A 25,619-nucleotide genomic window follows, 5' to 3' on the forward strand; every position below is an offset into this window, starting at 1 on the left:
GGTGCTCTCATCAGACTAACTATTTGATGAGCTCTGACTAATACATGTAGAAGGAGTGGCTGGCTAGTACTTGATTTCTTTTTACCCAAGAGAAGGAAGGCAGAGTGAAATGCAATGAACTAATTTATATTTGGAATAACCTTAGAACTTTGACCTCATTAGCATATATGGCATTTCCTTCTAGTAGTAAGTCTTCTTTTGAAGTTTGTTTATGATTATAGTAAATGTTTACAATGTTATTAATTTAAATTTGGCTTTTTTTTTTTTCAAGATTAAGACCATTGCTATACAATAGGTTTGCCCTCATTCCCATTACTCTTTCAATATTTTTATTTTCTGAGTTACTATACTTATCAAATGTAAAACATTAAACACAGCAGTTTAAAATTTAAGGTAATGTTCTTGATTTAGTCAATAAGTTAAAACTTTGTTTAAAAAAAATTTATCTGGCAGACTTCACAAAAGGACACAAAATAAAAAAAAAATAAAAAGACAAAGTTAACTTTAAATACGAGACAAATTAAAATTTTGTTTTGTTGTGTATTATGAGTTTTATGAGTTTCTTAAAGTTCCCCTTTCCAACCTTGTGCTATAGGGCAGATGATTTAAAGGTCATCTGTTTCTGTGGCCTAGAGTTTAAGAGGGTCATGTGGCCAGCACAACAACCACTTACTTTTCCCCAACTAATGTCAGGTACCCATTAGAGCTGGGTGGACTCAGAGGTGCCAAAAGATCCCTAAATTAAAAATCCCAGTCTTCACCCAGGACCCTCGGTTCGGAAGCCAAGCGCTTTACCGCTCAGCCACAGCTCCTCCAGATAACTTCTTAGGTGTTCTGATATGCAGCACAAGACTATAGCTACAACACTTGAAAGACATAACTGAACAGTGAAAAATAAAGTCTTATTCCTAAAGGTTAGTCAAGCTAGATATGTAAATAAACATTTGGGCATAATACACTAAGAATGATAACTAAAATATTTAAATTTGTCAATTTTACCCAATAAAGAAAAAATAATAAAATCTAGATTAAAACATATATAGATAGTCTAGAAATATTAATCTTATTTGAACATCTACAAATTATAGAATAAGGCTAAGGAGTTAATGGAGTCCATTAAAAAAGCTAAGATTTAAAAAAAAAATAGCTTGGTTGATTTTATGTTTGATCTTTAACTGTGTGTTCATGCATGTGTGTAGGATTCAATGCAAACTATGCAGCTTTTGTTTAAAATTTCTGCTACTTAATTCAATAGCTACATTATTTATAAACAAATAGGTGTTGATTCATCTTCATCTTCTTTTTTGAAGTAATGTCTGTATTATATAAGAAAAGATAAATAATAAATTTAGATGAATAAATAAAATATTTTGCTGAATCTGTTATTTAAATTGAACTTTAAATATACCCGGTACATAGACTGTTCAATGTTAAGTTTAAGAGATGAAAAGTTTCATTCACAGAACAATCATACTAGACCATCAATGCTTACATAATCTTGAATGTTATAAATATTAACTTGTTTACAAGGGTGCTAAAGCTAGAAGTCTAGTGTCACCACAAAGTCGCCAAAATTACTATGGTTTTAAAATGCATATGAAATATAAATATATATATAGAGAAAGAGAGAGACAATATTGCAGATTAACATATTTAAACCACAATTTTTAAATACTGAAACAATACCGATTAAAGTGCAAGGAGAGGCACTAAAGTAAAAAACATGTTTTCTTATTATGAACTCTTTTTTTTTCCTAGCACTAGTTCAGTATGGAATAGTTTGCCTTTAAGAAGCAAAAACACAATTTGAACTTTAAATTAACAAGAATGACTAATAACAAAAAATTTATAAGATGTGATAATCTTTTCTGAAAAAAGTCTGAAAATGAAAGGAGGCCAATACTTTTGAAAAAAAAGTATATTAGGTTTAGGAATCTGAGTTTAAAAAAAACAACAACACACACATAAAAATAGCAGTTGATTCATTGCTTTAAAAACAAAACAATGTCAAAATAAGTAAGGAAAAAGAACTTGCAAGGAAAAAGGAGGCAAAGGCTCCATGTTTGCAAAAACTTTAACAATATATAAGAAGAAAATGCTTGTCATTTGGTCATTTTATATTTTGATGATATCAACACATTATTCAATGATGCTGGCCCATAAGGTTACTACTGCTAGAAGTGGTAGCATTATAAAACGCTTCTGACGGCATGCATTTCACATAGCCTCAAACTGACCATCACATGTGGCTCACGATAATCATGATTATTAACAGTAAACAGGAAGGGGAGAATGTCGGTAACTGCCAGAGAGCTATGGGCAGGAAGGGCTCATTAGTCTCAGATAGCCTGCCCACCTTGGAGAAGGTTAACTCTGAATATTTACCTCCTTGCCTAGCAGTTAAACCCAAATATGTGAAAGGCTTTGGAAGTCCGCCCTGATGCAAAATCAGGAGCAGATGACCCTTAGGCAGCTTACAGCACACGGTGCTGCATTCTTGCAGAAAACCTGAGAAACCGATGCAGACACATATGCAGCATGGAGAAGCGGAATTGCTATGTTGAAACTGCTGACCACAGCTAGTGCCCAGGCTTTTGACATCTCATCCAATCTCTATGAGATGAGCTCTAGTCTTTATGACTGAAGGCAGCCAACAACAAAACAAAGACTATGATCAGTCTTGAACAATAAATGAGGATGAATTGGCTTGCATCAGTATAGAGACTACTAGTACTACCACTGCAACTGCTACTTGAGGCTACCAATTAAAACAAGAAGCAATTATGGTAGGTGTAAATAAAACACTAAAAGAAAACACAAATTATGAGCATGTGCATAACAACTAGAATGCATATATTGTTTTGATTGGAAAGCCAATGGAAAATTCCCACCATTTTGTTCCTTTAGTCCTACATCAAATAATTAAGTTGCACACCAACAAAAATGTTGACGTAAACTTAGTATTGAAGATCTTACCGTAACAGGAGCCAGCAGTGTCAAGGCACAGGGCATAAATATAAAAGGGGTGCAAATTTCTAATAAATTACAGATGTTCCTTCAAAGAAGAAGATTATGACTTACTCTTAAATCTGTTATAGATTTAACCATTTTTATGTCCTAGTTTTCCTAGCTAATTCATGCAGAACTTCAAGAAGAGTAGGCTTATAGCTTTCATTATTTTATTAATGTAATGTCTTTTCTATTTCTTAATTACCTTTTAACTACTGTAACACAAGAATAATAATTGAAGTTTCTTTGTCCATTTAAGGTTTGGGTATATATTTTATCTAAAATATTCATGATCCTTCAACATAGAATAAAAAGGCAAATTGAATACATGCTAAATTAATCTTAGGTTACATTAAACATTTTTGTAAGGTGATCATTATTATAGCAGAGGAGAAGGTTAACTCTGAAATCGAACTTCTCCTGCCTGGCTGCTTAATTAAAAAATTAAGTTTCATGACTCTATCCAGAGAAAAAAATCCGGAGCTGATGTCCCGTGCAGACAGATAATGTGATGCTGATTTCAAACTGTATCATTTCTTATCATCCCTGCTGCATGGAGAAAGGGGAACTGCTGTGTGAGCAACAATATTCTTATCTAAGCTATTACCCAGGCTTTTATCTCATTTAATACCCCAATCTTAAAACAGGAGAGGATATACCAGCTTTAGCTTTTGGTAAAACAAAAGAAAAAAATCTCATCTAAGCTAGAATTCAAAATAATGATACAATGTACTATTTTCACATGATTCCTTTCCTATCTTGTGATCTATATAGTCTATAATATAGTCTATAATCAAGCTCTATAACATCATCATTCATGTGCTTGGCTTTCTAAAGTTCTTGCCTAAGCTTGATTATCGTTTAAAGTTTAACAATATATTATTGGTTATTGAATTAATGTATGACCATGATTAAATAACTTGATAAGTATTAATTATATAGTCTAATAATTTATAATAATTATAGATCTAAATCTAGGTATTATCATGTCAAGTCTAGACTCTAGACATTTTAAAAACCATTTATAAATGATTTAAGATTACATACGTGGCCAATAAAGGCCATTTTAAAATGTTAGTAGAGTAAATAAATCTCAACTATTTAGTATCTCTAGATCTAGATTCTAGATCTATATACATATGTTACGTGTTTATCGGTTGTGACACACAAAACATCGATGATCTTACCTTTTTTGGGTTTCATAGTTACTCAACTACAAGAACTTGAAGAAGCACTTTTCTGTAATTTTTTTTCATCTTACAATGACTTAAACTGATTAAAATAACACAGAACTGACTAAAGAAATAGGGTGAACATTTGTAGATAAATCTGATCAGACTTCCATTGGGTATCATACTTCCCAAAGGAAATAAAGTCTGTTATGTTTTGTTCAATTCGTCAGACCTGTTTATCATCATGAATGTTGTATCCCATCGCAAAGTCACGTGACATAGCGATTACACATCGCTAAAATTTATTTTTATTATTATCAAATAATTTTATAACACTATGATTAAACAAGCATTTAAAGTGAGCAATGTAAAATAAGCCATAAAATAAACTTCGATTACTACAAAGCAATAAATATGTGCTGATTATCAATAATTTTCATTCAACACATCCATATGACCTCTGGCCTATTAATATCTTCAATTGACCTGGTTTCTGCAACTGACCCAGTTTTTGATTGCAAACTAGTGTAGGCCTAATAACCAATGATTAATGGAAATAACTTTTTTTTTTGTTTTCTAAACCACTTAAGTGTCTATATTTTTAGAATCTTTATAGTTATAAGATATTGTAAAAAAATGCATGTACTAGGATAAAAGTGTTTGTTTTTTTTAAGGATGAAAGGGGGTGGTTGTAAAAAAAAGTAGGTTAAAGGGGCAGTACTCTACTTTCGCTTTTATCAGCTGATCGCAGCTCGCAAGCTGCGCTGTATAGCTAGAAGCTTGCAAATTGTCCTAAAAAATTAAAAGTTAAAGAGCGAGAAAATGTCAATTTCCTGAAAATCCAACAGAAACAATAATGCTTCATTTAGATATTTGATTTATCATGACTAGATTTAATGGACCTACATAATGTAAACAAAGACTAGAAAGAGATACATACATATATTAAACATAAATGAATAACAGCACCAGGGACCAAGTTTCGAAGAGAGAAAGTAGTGAATTAAAATGCTACGAAAATAAGGGCATGCGCCGACCGAGGCCCGAACCTGTGACACTGGATTCGACACCACCGCCTAGCGATAACGCACCAAGCGAAACTAGCCTCTAGACCATCGGAATGTCCAAAAAAAACATTCTTCTGATCCAGAGTCATTTCGCCCGTATGCAAATTACCACCCCAGTGGTCAAAGGTCACAAGCTCCAGCTAGCCCCTCCCCCACCCTCGCAGCATCCGTTCGCTAACAACTTCGATAGAGCCGACACAGACAGCCGTTAGGCATGTATTAGACAAACGATGGCTCTATCTAATTGTTTTATCTCTCACAAAGACAAGTGGACAACATAAACACATTACATATAGAAGCTTCAGTGGGTACGAGCTTGTGACCTTTGACCACTGGGGTGGTAATTTGCATACGGGCGAAATGACTCTGGATCAGAAGAATGTTTTTTGACATTCCGATGGTCTAGAGGCTAGTTTCGCTTGGTGCGTTATCGCTAGGCGGTGGTGTCGAATCCAGTGTCACAGGTTCGGGCCTCGGTCGGCGCATGCCCTTATTTTCGTAGCATTTTAATTCACTACTTTCTCTCTTAAAAACTTGGTCCCTGGTGCTGTTATTCATTTATGTTTAATATATGTATGTATCATTTGTTTCAGCACCTAGCTTCAACTCTATGTTTACATTTAGAAAGAGATAGGTTGGAAAAAAATTATAGCAGTCAAAAATCAATATACATAACGCTTAATCTTTTTTTACCATTGTAAACACGTATTTTATTTATTCTTAAAGACTTATATTTATCTATAGTTATAACCACAAACTATAAGTTAGAGATTAAAAAACGCATTTTTTGAATAACATATGCATGTTGGTCTTAATTAATGTAATATTAATACGCATAGTGCCAAACAATTTTTTTTAAATACACAAGGGGAAACAATCGTGATAATTTTGGGGGCAACATTTAAAAGAAGTTGAATCCCTTTTCCTACTGTGGTGTTTTGTTGTCATAAATATACAATAAGTATAATCCTTTAGTTACTTTTTTTTTTTAAATCATGACCATTTCTAAAAGTACTTTTACATTTGAAAGAATTTTTTTTTTAAATGTGTTTTTTTTTTTTTATTTAAAAAAAAGTCTTCCCCAGGATTTAAACTCGAGACCCAGCTTTAACACTCCCCTTCTCCTATGACAAATTATATAAATTGGTTTAGTCTACCTGGATCTGCGCATAATCCACGCGAAATACTAGATCAAATTAAGAGGTAATTTGAAGTTAATATTCTTCTTCCTCTGTATTCTCATAATCATGTTCTAATCGTTATATGACGATTGGTCTCGGATGTCTAGTCTGATATCTGAGATGAACTGCGCAGAAGTTTCCAGATCGTGCAGCCCTCCATATAATTTTTCTTCTATAGGAGTGTTTTATATGACCTTGTTCGTGCCTTTCGAATACTCTCGATAAAATAAGATGTTTAAAAAGGCATCTTTCTCTAGTTCCAATGCTGAGCTTTTGGAACACCCTATCTCGTTTAATTATGTGGCTGTCTTAATAAATAATAAAATTAATTGTAAGCACAATGTCCGTCTATTAGTAATTACTATCAATCTCTCTGGAGTGCTTATAGTTTGTTTGCTTTTTGTTTTTCTAACTGTACGTCTAGTAGTCTAGGTTTTTTCAAACCATTTACACCCAAATTAATGTCAAAACAAAGACTATATGGAGCTTTAAATAGTGTTTTCATTTCTTTCATAGCCAGATAAATAACTTCAATACGAAGACATCATAGGCATATATAACATAGCCTACAAATAAAAGACAATTACAACACATAATGAGTCATATAATGTCGTCGTAATGATTGTATATGCATTCAAATTAATACTAAAATATGTTTTTGGTCATTTTTTTCTCTATCAGTTTCATTGAGACTAATGACACCATTTCAATTAAAAAATAGATATTTAAATGGAAATAATATATAAGGAAAATCATTACTACCGAGTTCACACATATTTGTTTTCCAAGTGAAGATAAGCGTGTCGCAATATTGACCAATAAGGTTACTTTTCTTTACTCTAGACATTTTTTAACCGAATTTACCAATTAAACTTGGTTGTTGATGGACGTTGACTTATATTTAATTTGAAATGTAAGAACGTATGTAATAAAAAAAAACCGTATATTTTAAGTTCACAGTCAAAACACGTCTTTACACTCTGGCATCCTGCATGTAGCCTACCCAAGAAAGCTTACGACAGAGCCAACCAATCTCTAACTTCTTCTCACCGTCTGTAAGTCATAAAAAAAAGCAAAAACAACTTCGGCCAACTTAGTATAGTTCCATAGGCCAATATTGTAGCCTACTTTTATACAATTTATAGAATTAATTAAACTTAAAAACTATATTATGACAACAAATCAATTGGAATATTATTATCACTATCATTATTGTAGAAAACTCATTTTCGTTCTCTGGCACTGCCAGGGTTGAGCTACGTTAAAGGGAAACAAAATTCATCGTTGACTACTCAACTGAGGAAATTTCTGGTGGTGTGACACATCTTTGGTGGGACTGCAACAGATCTGCCCTCTGAAAGGTAACGATAATCTTCTTAGGGATGTTTAGAGCCTAGAATTTGTTTGCGAAGTCAGTTGTCACTATAATCACTTCGGTTGATATTACAACATGATGTATTGTTTTATTATTATTATTTTGTGTTGGATGATTTTTATAAACACAAATTTTTACATTCACAAAAAAGAAGTTTCTAAAAATATAGTCTACTAGGCCTTTTTGTGGCTTAGACATTTATTTACTCTTCTTCTCTCAGGCCGGTAAAGAGTATGGCTTAACCATTAGCACGAAGAAAACAAATGTTATATATGGGACTATAATGGGACCACCTGCTACAGCACCTCCCTCCGATAATAAGCTGGATGCGGTAGATGAATTCTCATATCTTGGATCTACAATTCAAGATGATCTGTCTCTAGAAGAGGAGATAAAAAAAAACGGATCGATCTTCGCTAGATTACGACCAAGAGTTTGGGAAAACCAGAGGCTCGACTACAGCTACCGAAAATCGAGGTCTACAAGGCTTGCGTTCTAAGTACGCTAATGTTCGGCAGTGCGTCGTGGACTACCTACGCAAAGCAAGAGAGAAAATTAAAATCCTTACACTTGCGCTGCCTCCGAAGAATCTTGAAAATCACATGACAAGAGAGAGTATGCAATACAGAGATCCTTGCGCGAACAGGCCTTCCCAGAATCTTTAGAGTTCTCAGACAACGCCGTCAGCGCTGGCTCGGACATGTTCGCCGGACGGAGGACAATCGCAACCCGAAAATCATTCTCTACGGGCAACTTGCGTCTGGCTCAAGAAAAACTGGTCGCCCCCCACCTCCGTTACATGGATGTAATAAAACGGGATCTAAAAACAGTGAACATTGATACTGACCATTGGGAAGACATATTCTTAGACCGCACTAGATGGAGAGAGACGGGTACAAGAAAGCTATGAACAGTGAAAACCATGGGCCTCAGCTCTGGAAGAAAAGCGTGCTATACGAAAAATGGCCGGCTCCTCTACCACCAAAGAGAAAGCCACCTTAACCTGCGATATATGTGGACGGGCTCCACAGTCACATGAAAAAGTGTTTGAGATGAACCATAGTCGTTCTACGACTGAAAGAGGCCCACTAATACTACATACTCAGACACAGAGAAAAGTTTGTGATACAGTGAGTGAAGTGACCTTTTTTTTTTTTTTTTTTGTCCCTTGTGCAATTATTTATCGAAGGTTGAATGGCGATGAGCTTTGTTGGCTCAGCACGGCACAATCCATGATGGCGTCTCATCGTGAGATCGACAAGGCATTTCTGATCTTTGCATATATCTCGAATGTGTCACATTACAAAAATCAAGTTCTGTGCTGTGCATCAACGTTATTATTTTGATTTAAAAATATAGACCTCTATATGGATATATAAAAATACACCCGCTTTCAAATACAACTGTGTGCATTGCTACAGAGTTATTCAGAGGATCATTGAGCACACTTTTTTCCACAATCTATTCCAACTGTCACGGTGTTTGGTGCAATCAGACTTAACATAGATCTGAGTTTATTTGGGTCATGACCTAGTTACTTAAAATTAGAGGGGTCATGAAGGTCACGGTCTATGCTATTTAATAACAGAAAACCATCCCAACACGTAAATATATAGGTCTGTGAGTAAAGATTTTTACTTAAGTTTAAAAAAAGCTATTTGAAAGGGGACACAACTAGTCTGGGAGACACATGCATTGTTATCCTTAGCAACCTACCCGGAAATAGATAAGTACTATTTACTTCACGAGTATTTTCAATGTGTGAGATTTTTCATCCGAGGAGTCATCATTTACAATTAATATGTCCTCGAGTAAACTTAGCGTGAAAAATAAAGGAAAAGAGTCGCGACCAAAATCTTCTGGTTCGTTTTTTTTTAAAGATCTAGGATCTTATTATATCTATATATTATATATATCTTTCTTATTTTTACACATTTTCCAACTTTCAAATAGTTTCTTGAATTCTTTGTCTCATCATATTAAATTGAATGAGCTCCCTTGTAACGTGATAAGATTCGAGTCTAGACTCTTTAGATTATAGATCTATGATTATATTATTATATGTTTAAATTTGCTTGATTTTTAGTTGAAGATTTGTTTTGTGATCAGTACCTTTAAAGTAGTCTGAGTATTTAGGCTGTTTTGACTTTTGGTAGATTTTACTATCAAAGGGGGGGGGGGGCGCAAATTCCCTGCATTTTTACTGAGTAAATTTAATCTTGACATTAGACTCTGGTGTCATTTGTGTGGGTCATTATTATATGCAGTCTGAATTGTTTGAGCTTTCTGTGACCAGGAATGCTAATAGAAGATACACTCCATAAAAGTAAAAGTGTGTAATTGTGTTATGATTTTATTTTCTCACATAATACTACCGGCCCCATCTTTCTTTCACAAATGTCAAAGCAAAGAAAATAGTTCATCGATTTGTGATGGCATTTTGATGCTAGTGAATATTTCTGCTGGGTTTTAAATCTTAATGTATCATAATTTTGTCTATTTTATTGAATATTCTTTTTTTACTTCCTTCTTTTGTGTAAGGCACAAATTGTATTACAAAGTTCCTTATGGATAATAGAGATTATGGAAATGAATTGGTTTTCATTCTCTGGCACTGCTAGGGTTGAGCTTCGTTAAAAGGAAACGAAATCCATTGTAGTCCCTTTAACAGTGTAAATTTTCTGATGATGTCGAAGGTCTTTGACAGGTAATAAGGATCCTCTTATGAATGCTTAGGGCTTCAAGTGTGTGCAAGGTCAATTGTCTTTATCCCTTCAATTGATACAACAATATTATTATTATTATTAAAACAGTAAGTGCAATTTGTGATCAAACATATCATGATGTCTTATAGAGTGAAAAAATTGGTAATTTACAAGGCATGTATCTATCTCTTTACATTTAATGTTACTGTTCTGGATTCACATCCAGGCTGAAAAGAAATTTATAACAATGGTAATAATCATTTCATTTTCTCTCAAGGAATAAAAAAAGTTAAAAAAAATCAGATGCTTTTTAGTAATGTGTATATCATTGAAGGCTTGAGAAGTTCAAATCCTCTTTTGCAAAGCCCTGGAGAGAAACCTTGCTGTTTTGGATAGTGCATGCATGTCACCATACAGGTCGATAATTTGTGATTTCCTAGACCTGTCAAGATGGAGATCAGCATGTCAGGGGCATTCAAAAAGAATATGAGACATGCTGACATATGACCTCACCCAGTCAAGAGCCATGATTTTTAAGGTTTCACAGATGACCATGGCCTCTTCATCAAAACTGCAAGCTAAAAACAGTACCTCATGGTCCAAAGAGCCAAGAAACTCATTGTAGGCTTCATCAATGCTGACCCATCAATATATACAAAAATAGCACTTGGCATAAAGGCATTAATGATCCCCAGTGCTAATATTTGAAGGTGTTTAGATGAATGCCTTGGCTAAGTAGCATAAATCCACTAGATTCAAGCAAATGTCTGGGGCCATTGGACAACACCAAATGGGAAGGCTGTGAAAACATTGTGTAAATAATATAATCATGTAAAATTTAATATATATTATATGTATGTTTCTTGTGAATGTAAAGTATGAAATTGTTTCACTATTAATAAAAGATTTCTTTATAATCACATCCATAAATTTTATATAACATTAACATTATATAATATCAAAACCAGTATTGTTGATTTATTATGCTCAGTAACAGTGGCATAACTAGGAATTTGCCATCATTTGGGGGCCCGTAATAAAAAAATTAAAAACACTTATTCTCCCTCCACCCCCCCCTTCAGCTATGCCACTGCTCAGTAAGATACATCAATCTGCAAAAAATATATTTGCAGCATTTAAAAGATATATACATATATGTAAAAATGAATTATTAGGGCATAAAAAAAGACAAAAAAATTCTTCTTGTTATATTGAAAAATATTACATCACTGTATCAGCTAGCTATCACTGTTTTGCTTGATATCATAACAAATGAATATTCACATTTGACTAGAGTAACACCTTTAGTAAAACCACTAAATTTAGAAAGCCTTCAGGACAGAAGGCTCAAAAGTAAAGTAGCGATCATACATAAAACACTGAACCATAATCTTCAAATACAAAAACAAAATTTAATAAAATACTCTGAAAGACACAAAGATAAAGGCACATTCCTCGTCCCATATGCTAGGACAAATTTGTACAAATACTCCTTCTTCCCTAGTGCTATTAGAGCATGGAATGGGTTGCCTGAGCTAGTCAGGAAAACCAGTGACTTGGCAGAATTTAAGTCATTGGTTAATATGCATGACTAAATACATGACGCGTAGGACATAATCATCTTCTTTTTTGAAGTATCGTCTGTATTATATAAGATATAAGATAAGATAAGATATCAACCAAATTAAATGTAGCTGGCCCTCATACTGTAAAGTTGTTAGTTGGCCAATACGAAATAAATATTGTGTGGTCCTTGTAAAGTAAATTAATGTAAAGCAAATGTTAATGAAACCATATTATGAAGCTGTTCAGTATTTGGACAGTTTTCTTTGCCCAGGCTTACCATTATCCTTTTTTTAAAGTTAAAAATAGTTTATAGGTATGAGCATTTCTATGCATAAAAGGACTTCTGTTTAAAAGATGAAGGAATAGCCATTGCAACTATTTTAAGCACAATGAAAATGACACTGCAATACAATTTTTTCAATAGCCTATTTCATTATCTAGAAAAAGAAATTACAAACAGACAGATATTATAAACATAGTTTCCTCTCTCAATGCAAGACTACTTTTTACAAAGCTTATATCAACTCACTCTTGTCTGTCTGGTAAATAGTGTGTACTCGTTATTTCTCCCTCAAGCATTCTCGGATCAAGCTGAAACATAACACAATTGTTCATTGACATAGACAAGACATGAATCAATAAAAAAGTAATGTAAGTGAATTAGATAATTAATAACAAGGGAAACTAATACTTCAATATTCACATATATGGCTAAAGTTGTAGGGTTTAGTCCCCTAAAATAATTGTTAACGCTATTTCTACCTCATGCATTCTCTGATCAACTTGATACTTTTTAAACAATTATTTATTGTACGTAACAAAACATGAACCAATAAACAAAAATACTCAATTAGTCAATTAATTATTGGTAATTAATTATTTTGTTTGATATCGAAGGCAAATAACTTGTACATTATTGGTAGATATATTTTAAAGGACAGAGTTCTTCCCCTTTAGATAAGCTTTGTTTTTTTAAAGGATTTTTTCATATTTTGCTGTTAAAAAACAACTACTTCATATATTTAGCTAATTGTGTAACATTGAGTGATTTTCACTATTTATATAATTTTTTTTAAAGTTATTTTATAAGCTGACATAATTATAGGAACCAAGTATGAATGCGACTTTAAAAAATGATAGCAGATAAATCTCGGTAGTGCCATTTTTTTTTAGAAAAGGAAATGATCCGTAGACCCAGATCAGATATGTTTTAGGAAGACTAATTCAAAAACAACATACAACTAGAAAGATTGTAATTGGTGCCAACATCTGAGTGTGTAAAGTCTACATGCTACCTAATGAAATATAAACATTCTTTTTTTTTCTCTCTTAGCAAAAAGTTTCCTTAGTGTTAAATGAAACCGTGCAGCCTTCATTTTGTATTTCATAGAGTTAGTGAACTCTAAACTAAAGTTTCTTTTGGGTTCAACTACATTACTGTTGGCTAATTATACATTTCCACTGATTATAATCTTCATTAGAAGAAGTTGTTAGTACCTTTAAGTCTTATACTCAATGTTTTCTAAGAGGCGTCTTTCTGTGCAACTAAACATGCCTTCACTAATTTTACCAGAGATAAATAGTATCAGTCAAAGAAGACATTCTATGTATGATTATGACACAGGTATGTTTTTGATTATTGATCATTCTCTTTTGATGTTAATTTAAGCTTTCTTTTCCATCTTAGTTCTTAATGTTTTCAACTGTCTTTATTCCAACAAAATGAAAAGATAAATTTGAATTTTTAGGCAAATCAATTTTTGTGGTTTAAGCTATTGCAGCTCTTTTTTAGAACACACATTTTAAAATTTAATTTAAAAATTTAAAACCTATACATTCTTATATTCAGTGTTAAAAAATTAAAAAAATTAAAATATTATAAATCTCTTGCTTTTTATTTTTTCATTTTTCTTTTTTGCAAATACAATTTAAGTAAAAATCAACAACATTTCTTTTGAAATTCATTATTTACAAAAAAATACAATCATGATAATATTATTTATAAGAATAACACATTAATGTCTAATAATTTAAAAAACCTTGTGAAGAACATTTTTTCTAGATCTCTATTAAACCTGAGATTTTTAAGCAGAAAAAGCGACAACTTCTTTGAATGATTTCGTTAGTTGTTGAAAAGTAAATTTGTTGTTGTTGCTGGTCACATAATGTTTTTAGTACTAATTGAATACTCCCTTCACAATAAACTCACAACTTCTGAAAATACAACATTTTACTTTGACATAGAAATTGCTATACAGTAATATTATATCCTACTGTAGGCTAGTATTAGACTGTATTTAATTTGTTCCTTAAGTCTGAATAATTGAAACTTTTTAAAAATCAATTTGCTGCTTTTTCCAATGATCGTAACATTGGATACACCATTATTCAATTAGGCAGAGATTGATATTCTCTAAAAAAAAAAAAACCTTTTACTAAAATAAACACAGTTGCCACTTCACCTCTTTTCTCAGTGCTCAGTACACAATTAAGTCTTATGTACTACATTCCCTGATAAGCTTTACTGCCCCTCACCCCCTTCCCCTTACACTTTTCACTTCTGCAAACATTTTTTGAAAGGCTGCTATACATAGATCAATATTGATTTCTGTTAAGACACTTTTGATTTAACAGTAAGGGGCTTATTCTGAATTGATCTCATGTGTATACCACTTGGTGACTGATAGCCTCAATATTAGTTTTGATTCCTGGTAGATTCATATGGTTTGGACAAGCTTTCATATTTTCAGAGATTAAATTTGTTATATTCATTATATTTTAACATAGATCTAGGTTTCTTTTTTACAAGTATTTTGTTTCTTTGTGAAGCTTAAAAAGTAATATAAAAAAACAAAAAAAAACTTACAGTTAACTGTACTTGAGGCTTAGTTTGTTAAAAATCTGTACTGAATTTATTTCTATAAACAAAGAAACAACAAACATTTTGTGTAGGCCTACATAGATAAGCTGTGATCATGCCTTCAGGACGAGGAGGAGGGAGGCGTATGTCTGTTGTCATAGCAGCCAGTAAGAAATAGTTTTACATCTTTCTTATTTTCGACAAATTATTTTTTCTAAGCAATCTAAACAAATGTTCTCATTTAACAATTTACAATATAGAGTTCATCCTTTGTAAAGTGATGATGATCTCTAGTGCTTTACACTGTAGTTTTGTGTCTCTTCGTGTTGTTGGTGAGACATTTGTGAGCCTAAAATGTTTGGCTACACACTACGCAAGCTATTTCAGCTGTAACTTATGTCAATTGCTTTGATTTTCTTCTCTGGCACTTTTCTTCTGCCAAGGCTGTTTTCTTGTTTGATATTTACTATTGAAACATATTTCTTTCTCTAAATGAAAAGATTTTCAAATTATTTGTGTTTCTATGTGTTGAGTGAGCTAGTCATCCTCCTCCTTCTCATCAACTCTATCTATGCCAGTGCTTCCCAAACACCTCCTATAAGTTTTGTAACTATGAGTACCCCTCCTTCCTTCCAAAAAATTCAATTCAATCAGTGGGTTTAATTTGTGTTCATATTGTTTACTTGTTTCACCAATTAGTTAAAACATAAAAACATATTAACCTAGAAAAAGAGGATGTGTTGGTGGGAATCTTAACATCCTTATCTATTTCATGATCATTGTAGAAATTATTCTTGAAATTCTTAATAATAAAAATGTAATTTCAATTTATTATATTATTTATCATTGAAATTTATTACCTGAACATAATAAATGGGTATTTAAAAAAATCAGCATACTTAATGAGGTGCATCACGTACCCCCTTCAAACTCTTCCCGTACCTATGTGGGTACATGTACTCCGCTTTGGGAAACACTGCTCTATGCCCATGTGTGCATTAATAAACAACAAAGGATCCCCATTACATTCTGTCCCAGGATAAAGCCTCTGCTTGTTTGTCATATACAAATCTATGTGCTAATCATCTAGTCAAACTAATGAAAGATTTAAACTTTACTTATTTATTCTTTGTCTTGGCTGATTCAGGCAACTTGTTTCATGCATAAGTGGCACTTGGAATTATAGTTCTCATAAAGCTTGAGAAATAAAATGTTTATTTGCTGTGTATGTCTGAGAAATTTATTAATTTATTGTAGAATAATTGTAAATTTTGGTTTACTGCTTTATTTATTATTATTAATTTATTTTTTAATCTTTTATTTTACTAATTTTTTTCTATTATAAGTACATAAAGTAAGGGTTAGGGTTAGCATTTACAACTATATATGTCAATGATGTTGAAGTTATTTCCCTTATTCAATATCAAACAGAATAATTAATTGACATTGGTTTTTATTGATTCATGTTTTAAGGTAAAAAAAAATTGTTTTAAGTTTCAACTTGATCAGAGAATAGATGTGGTAGAAATAACATTTTCAATTATCTAAGGAGACAAAACCATACATATTTAGCTGTATCTGTGAATACTGTAGGATTAATTTCCCTTGTTGATATCAAACAAAATTAATAATCAGTAATTGATTGACTAGTTGGTTAATTTTTTTTACTGCTTCATGTCTTGTTTATGCCAATGAATAAAAATGCAAAGTTTCAACTGATTCAGAGAATGGTTGTGGGAGAAATAAGGTGTTCAATTCTTTTACCATACTGAGTGAGTTGATATAAGCTTTGAAACAACAGTTATCTCATTTTTTTTTTCAGATCGTTTGAAAAAGAAAGTAGATGATAATCCACAGAAATCAACAACGCCCTCTCAGGAGTCAGAGGAAAGACTGGGCTCTTCAAGACATGTCCTATGGAATGAAGAGATTGAGAAACTACAAATCAAACAGGAGGAACTCAAAAAGGTTTGTTGTTAATTACAGAGACCTGTAATGTATTACCTTTCTAAGGTATCATCAGAGAAGTGTTTGAACAGCACAAAAGTTAACAATGTATTGAGATCTTAATCTAAATATAAAAGTGCTATTAAAATTGGAAATTAAAGAACTGTTCATCATACTAGATTGATATCACTTGCAGCTACTAGTCTACCTAGAAAAAAAGTAAATTTCCCCTTTCAGACTTTGTGATCTATAGAACAGATGATATAAAGGTCATCTGTTTTTGTGGCCCACAGTTAATGAGGGTGTCATGTGACCAGCACAATGACCATCCGCCTTTACTTTTCCCAAACTAATGTCAGATACTCTTAACCCTTAAAGTGCTGAACTGTTTTACATTGAGTGCATACACAATTCTGATGTTTAGAGGCTAAACTACCACACGCGCTTTAAGGGTTAAGAGATGGGTGGACTCAGAGGTTTTCAAAGATCCTGAAATTAAACATCCCAGTCTTCACCAGGACTCGAACCTGGAACTACGGTTCAGAAGCATAACGCTTTACAGCTCAGCCATAGTGCCTCCGCAGCTACTAGTTGCTTGAACTTAAATGTGGTAACAAGAGGTTACATTTAGATTAATAAACAAAACAACAACAAAAAAACAAATTACTAATTAAAAAGAAATACCAGTAAGGGCTACATTTGACAGTAAAAATGAAATAAAAATTAATCTCTAAAACTAAATATTCAAGTGCTTGTGACAAACAGAAATAATTCATAATAGCAACACACTGATTGACAAACTCAAAATGTGTCCAGGGGGAAGATAAAACACTGTGAGCTCTTAAATAAATCTTTCATCAAGGCTGGCTAAATACTAGAAAGTCATTTTGCAAAACAGCAATACATTTTAAGCGTATAGTGCTAATGTTGATGATTGGATACTTAAATGAGAAAAAATACTCATTCTAATGAAACAAGAAATGTACAAAATGTTACCTGATGGTCACCTTGGTAATAAGATTAATTTAAACAGCTCAACAAGCTAGAGCAATTATGTTTTGACTTATTATTTGATTGTTGTAGATTACTTAAGTATATACTTTGAACTAGATTAAGCTGGATACTTCTAGATCAGCAGCTGTTATTACAAGACTAACCAACCAGTTCCTTGCTTGTATTCATGTATATTGATAAGAAGTCCATCATCATAATTAAGAATTTCATCACAGATTGAAAATAATCAAGCATCTTGTAATCACCTTTAAGTAAGTCCTTGTTATCCCTGTAAAATGGTTTAGCCAAGCAGCCAGTCAGCGAAGTTAGAATTACTCCTGTATCTACATTGCATGGTAACACCGCAGTCGGTGGATAGCTATCATCTTAAAAATATGCAGTGGCAATTAAGATCACATATTCGGTCATAAAGCAAACCTTCATCTTAGATTAAACATTCTTCAATAAGAGCAAATAGCAAAAGCAAAGATGGCAACTAATGCTTTGAATGAATTATCTTTTGCCTTAAGAACTTGAAAAAACATGACAAAAAAGCAGTGTCCCAGCTTGGTCAAAGAATCTTAATCGTATTTACTAAAGACAGCAGAGAAAAGGATCTATAAGTGAAAGAAAATACTCCTATAAAAGACAATATCCAAATGTGTAATTGTTGTAAATGAGGAGCTACTGACAGTAACAGAAACTAAAAACGAATATTGTACAATTAACAAACTAGATGTTAAAAAACTATAAACTAAATATTTACTCTAGTAAGCTTTAGTGTTTTAGTAAAAAGTCATTCATATTAAACTTAAGTAATCCGTCAGTGGACAACGGCTTGTGAATCACTGCATGCATCTTTAATCTTTGGAATCGAAGACATTGCCATTATTATGATATTATTTTTACTGTTATATTTCATGGTACAGAGGACATCCTCTTTTTTTGCTTTCTATATTGCATGTTTTTTCTTTCCCACAGATACATCTCCCACATCCACCAGCTGAAGAGAAAAAAGCAGTTGTTAAAAAGGTGCCTGTAAAAAAGATAAAACAGCCAGTGGTGAAGACAGAACCAATGTATGCATTAATAACCTTTATCTTGAATTATGAAGCATTTTATTATTTCTTTCAATTAACGTTTAGAAAATGTAAGTACACATTTTATAATTCAAGTTGAAAAATATTTTGCAGACCAGACAAGCCCCTACTAAAAGTGAATGATGGTCCTGTTGATCCAAAAGATTATTCAGGTTAGGCATAGCATTGTCATATAATCTATTAGCTTATTCTTGTAAGATTTTGAAGTAAGATCAAAAAGACTTCACATCAACAACATCAAAGAAATTGCAAAATGATACAAAACACTGAAATTTATTCTTCATTTGGTTTTTTATTTTACTATTCAAATGTATAAAGCATTTGACATTTTAGTTAAGATTATTTATTTTTAAATATAACCAATAAATGAAGATAATAAAAGAAAAACTTCAGTCTGAGCTGAGATCTAACTATCTTAAGGGTTAAATATTGCAAATATTATTTAGTTCTAGACCAACACTTATGAGGGTGCTGTTTAACTATAGCAGCAGCTACTTTTCTTTTTTCAGAGCCCAAATATTCAGGGACATATAAAAGATTTTGAAATCAAATATGCCAGCTTTTACTCTATCTAAAAAAAAAATAATAATAAGACTTTTCTTCGATTTTGAAGAGGAATGCAATATTTCACTTGGTTACACAGCCCAAGCTGTGACCTACATATTTTGCCACATCCAAGGCAAGCACAACCATTGTCCACCGGTGGTTAATTAAGATTTTCTTTTTGCTGTCTGCGCCTGTCCTCGGCAGCAGATTTTCTTTTGGTTTCAAATGTGTATTCTTCAGCCTTTGTAAGTGACCTCCATATAATTAGGGATATATATGTATTTGTGTAAACAGAGATTTGCCATTTACCATCTACGTTACATTTTGGAGTCTCTGCCTAGATCTAGCTATCTAAAAAATCAAAAACATTATAAAATAAGTAGCCTACTTAAGGGCATAAGTTATCTTTGAAAAAAAAACTCTAATCTTACAGTTTAAAAAAATGAAATTTAATTTTGTACTATTTGTTTCTTGTGGTCTATTGGGCAGATGATGTAAAGGTCTGAAAGGGGAACATTACTTTTTAAAAAATACTTTTTACTATATGTGTATTAGAAAATTACAAAAAATAAAATGCTTAACTTATTACTAATAAATGAAATGTTAAATTTAGTAGTACATGTATTATTAAAAATACTAATGAATAACACATTGATATATAGGTTATGCAGGCCCCAGGTATGATGAGAAAGGGGATGTAATACCATACAGTATTCTTGGCAAATATGAAGACTTCTATAAAGAGGCTGTTAAAAGGGGAGATTTATTAGAGGTATTTAAATAATTTTTTTTTCCTGAAATTTTAATTTGGAAGGTTTCAACTACATTTAAAACTCATTGCTTTTTTTAATGTAGTGGGCACATTTATCCCGACTGAATCCAGAGTCTTATGAAAACTGGGTGAACAATTTGCACGTACATGGTAGAGATCTTCATTGAAAATTGTGTAATTCAGTCACTATACAAATTAGTCTCCCTTTTTGAACTATGGTGAATGATTACTATTATCTATGGTGAATGACTACTATTATCTATGGTGAATGACTACTATTATCAATGGTGAATTACTACTATTATCGGATGTGCATAAAACAGGAAGTGTATATGAGTTATGTAATTTAGAAAGCATGCCACAAATTTGGTGAACTTTTTAGCATTGTAAAGTTATTAGGCTCTTTCATTTTTTATTATGCAGTTGTCAAGTTGTCATTTAATAAAGTGCCCATGACATTGTTTGGAATAGAAAATTTGGGGGGAAAATCATATTAGTTGGTTCATTTGTTTTGAGGTAAGGAGTTCAGTTTGTCCACACCGCGGTTTGAACTCCTTTCGCTGTTATTAATTTTCACTCTACAGAAGGTTATTTAGCTGCTTGGACAGAGAATCCAATTTCTAGAAATGATGCCCCATGTTATTGACTGAGTTACTTCACTTAAGTCTTGCTATATCAGTCTTAGTTGTATTGAAAAAATTTCTTTCTAAATGTATTTTTAATATGGGTTACGCACTCTAAGTTGTTATAAATATAGTAATGTATAATTTATGTCAAATAAATAAAAGTTGGCTTATGAAGTTTAAATTTTTAAAAATATATTTTTGATAACTAGACATTGCCAACACCTAGAAAGTCAGAGAAGGTTGACTCTCCCACAGTTAAGTATGAAAAGAAGAAAAACATCAAATTAAATCAGGATGAACACAACGCTTTAAAAAACTGGAATGCCAAAATGAATGAAAGAAAACGACAACAAGAACACATCTCAAGTATGTCTTCTTCACCCTCACCTTCACCTGTCTAGTTGCCTTGTAGCTGTAAAATTAGTTGGTTTCAAATTTTCAGTTTCAGTCATTCTCTGCTGTTATTACCTTTTTTTTTAATTGTTAAATTAAAATTCTTTGTTTTATCAAATAGATCTTTTAAATAAGCCATTAGAGGAACTAGCAATGAACCAAGCTGACAACTTTCGAGCTATTGAAGAGCAAAGATATCTTATTGAAAGAGCCATACCAAAAATAGATTATGGAAAAGGCTGTAAGTATTCTATTTAAAAATGTATTTTTTTAAACTTTTGTATCGTTAGTTCAATTAATTGTGACAAGATTATAGAAATTGTTACAATTAAGTCTCTAATTTGATTTCTCTCTTTTTAAAATCTACTCAGCTTTAATGTGTAGAGTAACTAACTGAATTCTACTTCTGCTGCTTAAAGTTGCAACATATCTTTGAGTAAATTGTAAAATTTTAGCATTGATATTAAACCTTTAAATACCTTGGTACTATCCTAGACAATAAACTAAATTTTACTGCAAATACTGATTATATCAGCAAAAAAGGGCAGCAAAGATTACGACTACTAAGAAAACTGTCCTCGTTTAATGTTAGCGAAAAGGCCTTGGCTATGTTTTATCACGCTCACATCTGCAATATTTTAAGTTTCAATATCACTGCCTGGTAGGCAATCTGAGCATTAAAAATAAAAATAAACTTAATAGAATCCTAAATGCTGCTGGCAAAATCATTGGCAAAAAACAAACCCCATTTGGGCAGTTGTTTGAGACAAACATCTCTAAAAAAGCTAACAAGATCCTCGAAATAAAGAATCACCCTTTGTGTCAGGATTTTGTGATTTTACCATCACAAAAGAGATACAAGACACCGATAGCAAAGACAAACAGACACAAACACTCTTTTGTTCCCCTGGCAATCAAATCATTAAATAAGAACAATCTGGTATAAACTTTATCACATGTAAATTATGAGTGAGTCTGGTGTGAATGTACACTTTGGTTTCTTATAGTTATAATGTTTTTTGTTTGGTGTAATGCACAAATTGTAAGACAAATTTCCTTACGGATAATAAAGATTATTATTATTATTATTATTATTATAATGAAAACAATATTTGAAAGTAAAAAAAAAAAAGATTTAATATATATATATATTTATATTTAGAAGTATCTACTATAATATAAACCCTGTTGGCTGCATTCTGTATTTATAAGGAGAATATAACTTTTAATTGAATACATGTTATCAAGAAATGTAAAAATATTCCTATTTAGATCGTGCTGGTAGTGAGTTCTGGAATCAACGAAGGCAGCTTGGAGATGATTTAAATGGAATTCAGTAAGTTTTAAGTTTTTAATTTCTTTCTAACATGCTTAATGCTTACGAGATTAATTCCACTGAAAAAAGTTATAGCTTGTGTTACAAACTACCATACAAAGTTAATGGTTTGCATTTTGTTTTCTCAGCATGACCTTGACCCAGACACAGAAAGGTAACCCCCCTCCAGTGGAACATGTTGGACTTTCTCAGGTGGTCAAAGCAGAGAAAGGTAAAACAGCTCAAAACAAGATACAATATACATACCCCTATTTCCAAACATTTATAAGGAAATGTTTTTTTATATTCTAAGTTCTGGACTATTTAACATTAATCACAGAGGCACTTAAAAGTCTTGACGAGAATCAGGAAATTACTATTAGCTCTAAACAGCATTTAGAAGTGTCTACTGGAACTAGACATAGCAGGCAAATTGTAAATGTTATATCATAGATCTACTTCCCAAAATCTTATATTTCTTTTGCCCTTATAACATTAGTTCTTTTTTTAAAAAGCTTATATCTCTGTCTGGTAAAAAGGAATGGTTTACTCTCTAACTTTCTTTTTTTTTTCATGTATGTCAAACTATTTATTAAACATTTATGTTTTTTTTCTTCAAGAACTATTATGCATTCATTAATCTGTGAGTGGTCAATGTCAGCTCCATTTATCTTTATAGAATGTATAGTGTTGTTTTTATCTTGTGACAGGCTGTGAATGGCATGGTCAAACCAATGTTCACTTCAGGTATCCTTGGCACAAATCAGAATTCTTGAACCAAAGACTGCAACAACTTCAGCCATACATTGATGAAGTCAGTTCATGGAAACCTGTAGGTGACATTTAGCATTCCTTTATTTCCTATTGCATTTCCCTAGTTGTGTGGTATGTACTTGGGACTATCATCCCAACGGCACTAAGTTTGAATCCTGCATTGCTTGAAATAATTTTTTTCTGTAGGAATCTCTAAAACATAAAACAAAACAAATACCATGATTTTTATTCATAGCCCATTTCACTATTAATTCCATTTCTAATAATAATTCATTGTCACCATCACATTAAAAAATTTTCATTGGAAACTATTTTAACTGTTTAGCAGTACACTGTTCATTATAATTTACACTGAGCCTACTATTCATTGATATAGCTAACATTTTACATTAATCCTTTTATAACTTCGAATTTCAAATTCCCTAATTTATTTTACACAAATAATTAATCTTATCATTTTCATCCTGTTCTAAAAAGAAGTAAGAAATTAACTTTGAGGCTATGACAGTTTAACTCTTATAATATATATAGCAAAAACAAAAGTTGATATTCTCTATTAGGATTTTGAGAACCTGCAAGTCATTGGTTCTAGCAACCCATACAAGAACACTGAGGAGTTGATGTTGAACAAAGAAGAAAAAGAAGATATAGCTAACCAGGAAACTGAAGCATTGCAAGACGATGACACTAAAGAGAACCAAGAACCACATAGAGAGTAAGAATTACATTTACCATGGTAAAGCACTTGGCTTCTGAACCAGGGGTCCCGGGTTTGAATTCTAGTGAAGACTGGGATTTTAAATTTTGGGATCTTTGGGTGCCTCTGAGTCCCCCTAGCTCTAATGGGTCCATGACATTAGTCAGAGAAAAGTAAAGGCAGTTGGTCATTGTGCTGGCCACATGACACCCTCATTTACCATCAGCCACAGAAACAGATAAACTTTACGTCATCTGTCCCATAGATTTCAAAGTCTGAATGGGGAACTTAACTTTTTTTTTTTTTTTAACTTTTATCACAATATTGTTGACCCAGAAAGCCAAAGATAAATAAATTTTATTATCTATTTGACACATAACATTATGATCTACCTGGGTATTCGTCATTCAATTGATTTGTTTTGTTGTTTTATTAATCCCATTTTCATAATAGATTTTCTTCACAACTACAGAGTTAATAGATCAAGTGAATTTAGATAAACTTGTTACTTCACAATATAGTTCATAAAATTGTCAGCATGGATGTGGCAAAATATGCAGGTCACAGTTGGGTTTGTGTAACCACATAAAAATGCTTTTTTAATACTTACTCTTTAGATTCAAAGACAAGCCAAAATGTTAAGTGCAAAAACCAATAATCTTGACTTCTTTAGCAGATTTCAATTGTTCATTACAGCTAAGTGGAATGAGGCATATACTTGAATCCCTAAAAATTATCTAGCCTTAACCAGGTTTCATACCAAAAAATCATTGGCTTAGTAGCTATGAGATAATTACTATTATGCTCCATATCATGATGAATTAGATTGTGCCACACTCTGCATTGTTCAATATTTAGAAATGTTTTATCTTCTGCAATGTTTCTCTCCATCAAAGCATTATTCTATTATTCATTTCTGACAGACTAAAGCCTGGGGATGTGCTGTTTGGTCCTTCTTTACTTATTGATGGTCAGCTTGCTCAGTGGACTGGAGATGGAACTTCCCATACTGATGAGGTGAGCGTGTTGACCTAGCAATAGTAATTAGTATATGATCATGTTACTGTATTTTAAAATTCTTAGAGTGTTAGAGAGCTTACTACTTTTTGTTGTAAAGAACTTGATATCAGCTCTTGTTAGCTAGTTTTCTAACTTCTAACACTAACTTTAATATCTTTTTAATAATTTAAAAGTCAAACTTTATCCTTATGCTCAGATTGCCTTAGAGGCAAGAGTTACTTTTGAAGGTTTCACTGACCAGAGAGTGACATCCCATCTTGATGTAGTGAACAATGGGACAACAACCATTTACTTTGACTGGACAGTGAGTGCAACAATATATCATTTAAATAAAAACCCAGGTGTTGTCTTCTTAAATTCAAGAAGCTTTAACCAAATTTTGTTCAATGAAACTTTAGAAACTTAAAAATTGCAAATATTATTATTGTTACGAGCTTCTCAATCAGGCCTTCTGCAAACACTGCCCAACAACACAACACATCTAAAACAACAAGAGCTTCA

The 25,619-nt window shown here is 32.3% G+C and overlaps 2 protein-coding genes and 1 long non-coding RNA gene across 7 annotated transcripts in view; 1 reads left to right on the top strand and 2 right to left on the bottom strand.

Moving 5' to 3' along the window:
• Nucleotides 1-4,462, bottom strand: part of LOC106077991 (atos homolog protein A-like) — a 38,665-nt gene extending 34,203 nt beyond the window's left edge. Inside the window, exon 1 of the mRNA XM_056017075.1 lies at nt 4,197-4,462. Within this exon, the coding sequence (XP_055873050.1) occupies nt 4,197-4,212 (16 nt within the window). The 5' untranslated portion in view covers nt 4,213-4,462. The remainder of the gene's footprint in view (nt 1-4,196) is intronic.
• A 5,044-nt stretch (nt 4,463-9,506) lies between these two features.
• LOC106077994 (MYCBP-associated protein-like) overlaps nt 9,507-25,619 on the top strand; it is a 28,471-nt gene continuing 12,358 nt past the window's right edge. Inside the window, exons 1-13 of one of the 4 annotated variants that reach the window (XM_013238714.2) lie at nt 9,507-9,666; nt 16,758-16,903; nt 18,857-18,954; nt 19,069-19,127; nt 20,184-20,293; nt 21,129-21,285; nt 21,434-21,553; nt 22,585-22,648; nt 22,777-22,859; nt 23,338-23,459; nt 23,962-24,116; nt 25,022-25,115; nt 25,315-25,422. In XM_013238714.2, the coding sequence (XP_013094168.2) occupies nt 9,606-9,666; nt 16,758-16,903; nt 18,857-18,954; nt 19,069-19,127; nt 20,184-20,293; nt 21,129-21,285; nt 21,434-21,553; nt 22,585-22,648; nt 22,777-22,859; nt 23,338-23,459; nt 23,962-24,116; nt 25,022-25,115; nt 25,315-25,422 (1,377 nt within the window). In that variant the 5' untranslated portion in view covers nt 9,507-9,605. Of the gene's footprint in view, nt 9,667-13,563; nt 13,700-14,740; nt 15,103-16,757; nt 16,904-18,856; nt 18,955-19,068; nt 19,128-20,183; nt 20,294-21,128; nt 21,286-21,433; nt 21,554-22,584; nt 22,649-22,776; nt 22,860-23,337; nt 23,460-23,961; nt 24,117-25,021; nt 25,116-25,314; nt 25,423-25,619 lie in introns of those variants that run through there. The other 3 variants (XM_013238715.2, XM_056016915.1, XM_013238712.2) reach the window with 3 other exon arrangements.
• Nucleotides 10,693-14,611, bottom strand: LOC129923904 (uncharacterized). Of its 2 annotated transcripts, none has more exons than XR_008775855.1 (3): nt 14,538-14,611; nt 12,605-12,666; nt 10,693-11,308 (listed from the first exon to the last, which is right to left on the bottom strand). It is a non-coding gene; the product is annotated as an uncharacterized LOC129923904 (long non-coding RNA). The 2 variants fall into 2 exon arrangements; XR_008775854.1 differs by lacking the exon at nt 14,538-14,611 and adding an exon at nt 13,573-13,697.

The sequence above is a fragment of the Biomphalaria glabrata genome, chromosome 18 (assembly GCF_947242115.1).
Source record: "Biomphalaria glabrata chromosome 18, xgBioGlab47.1, whole genome shotgun sequence".
Lineage (NCBI taxonomy): Eukaryota > Metazoa > Mollusca > Gastropoda > Planorbidae > Biomphalaria > Biomphalaria glabrata.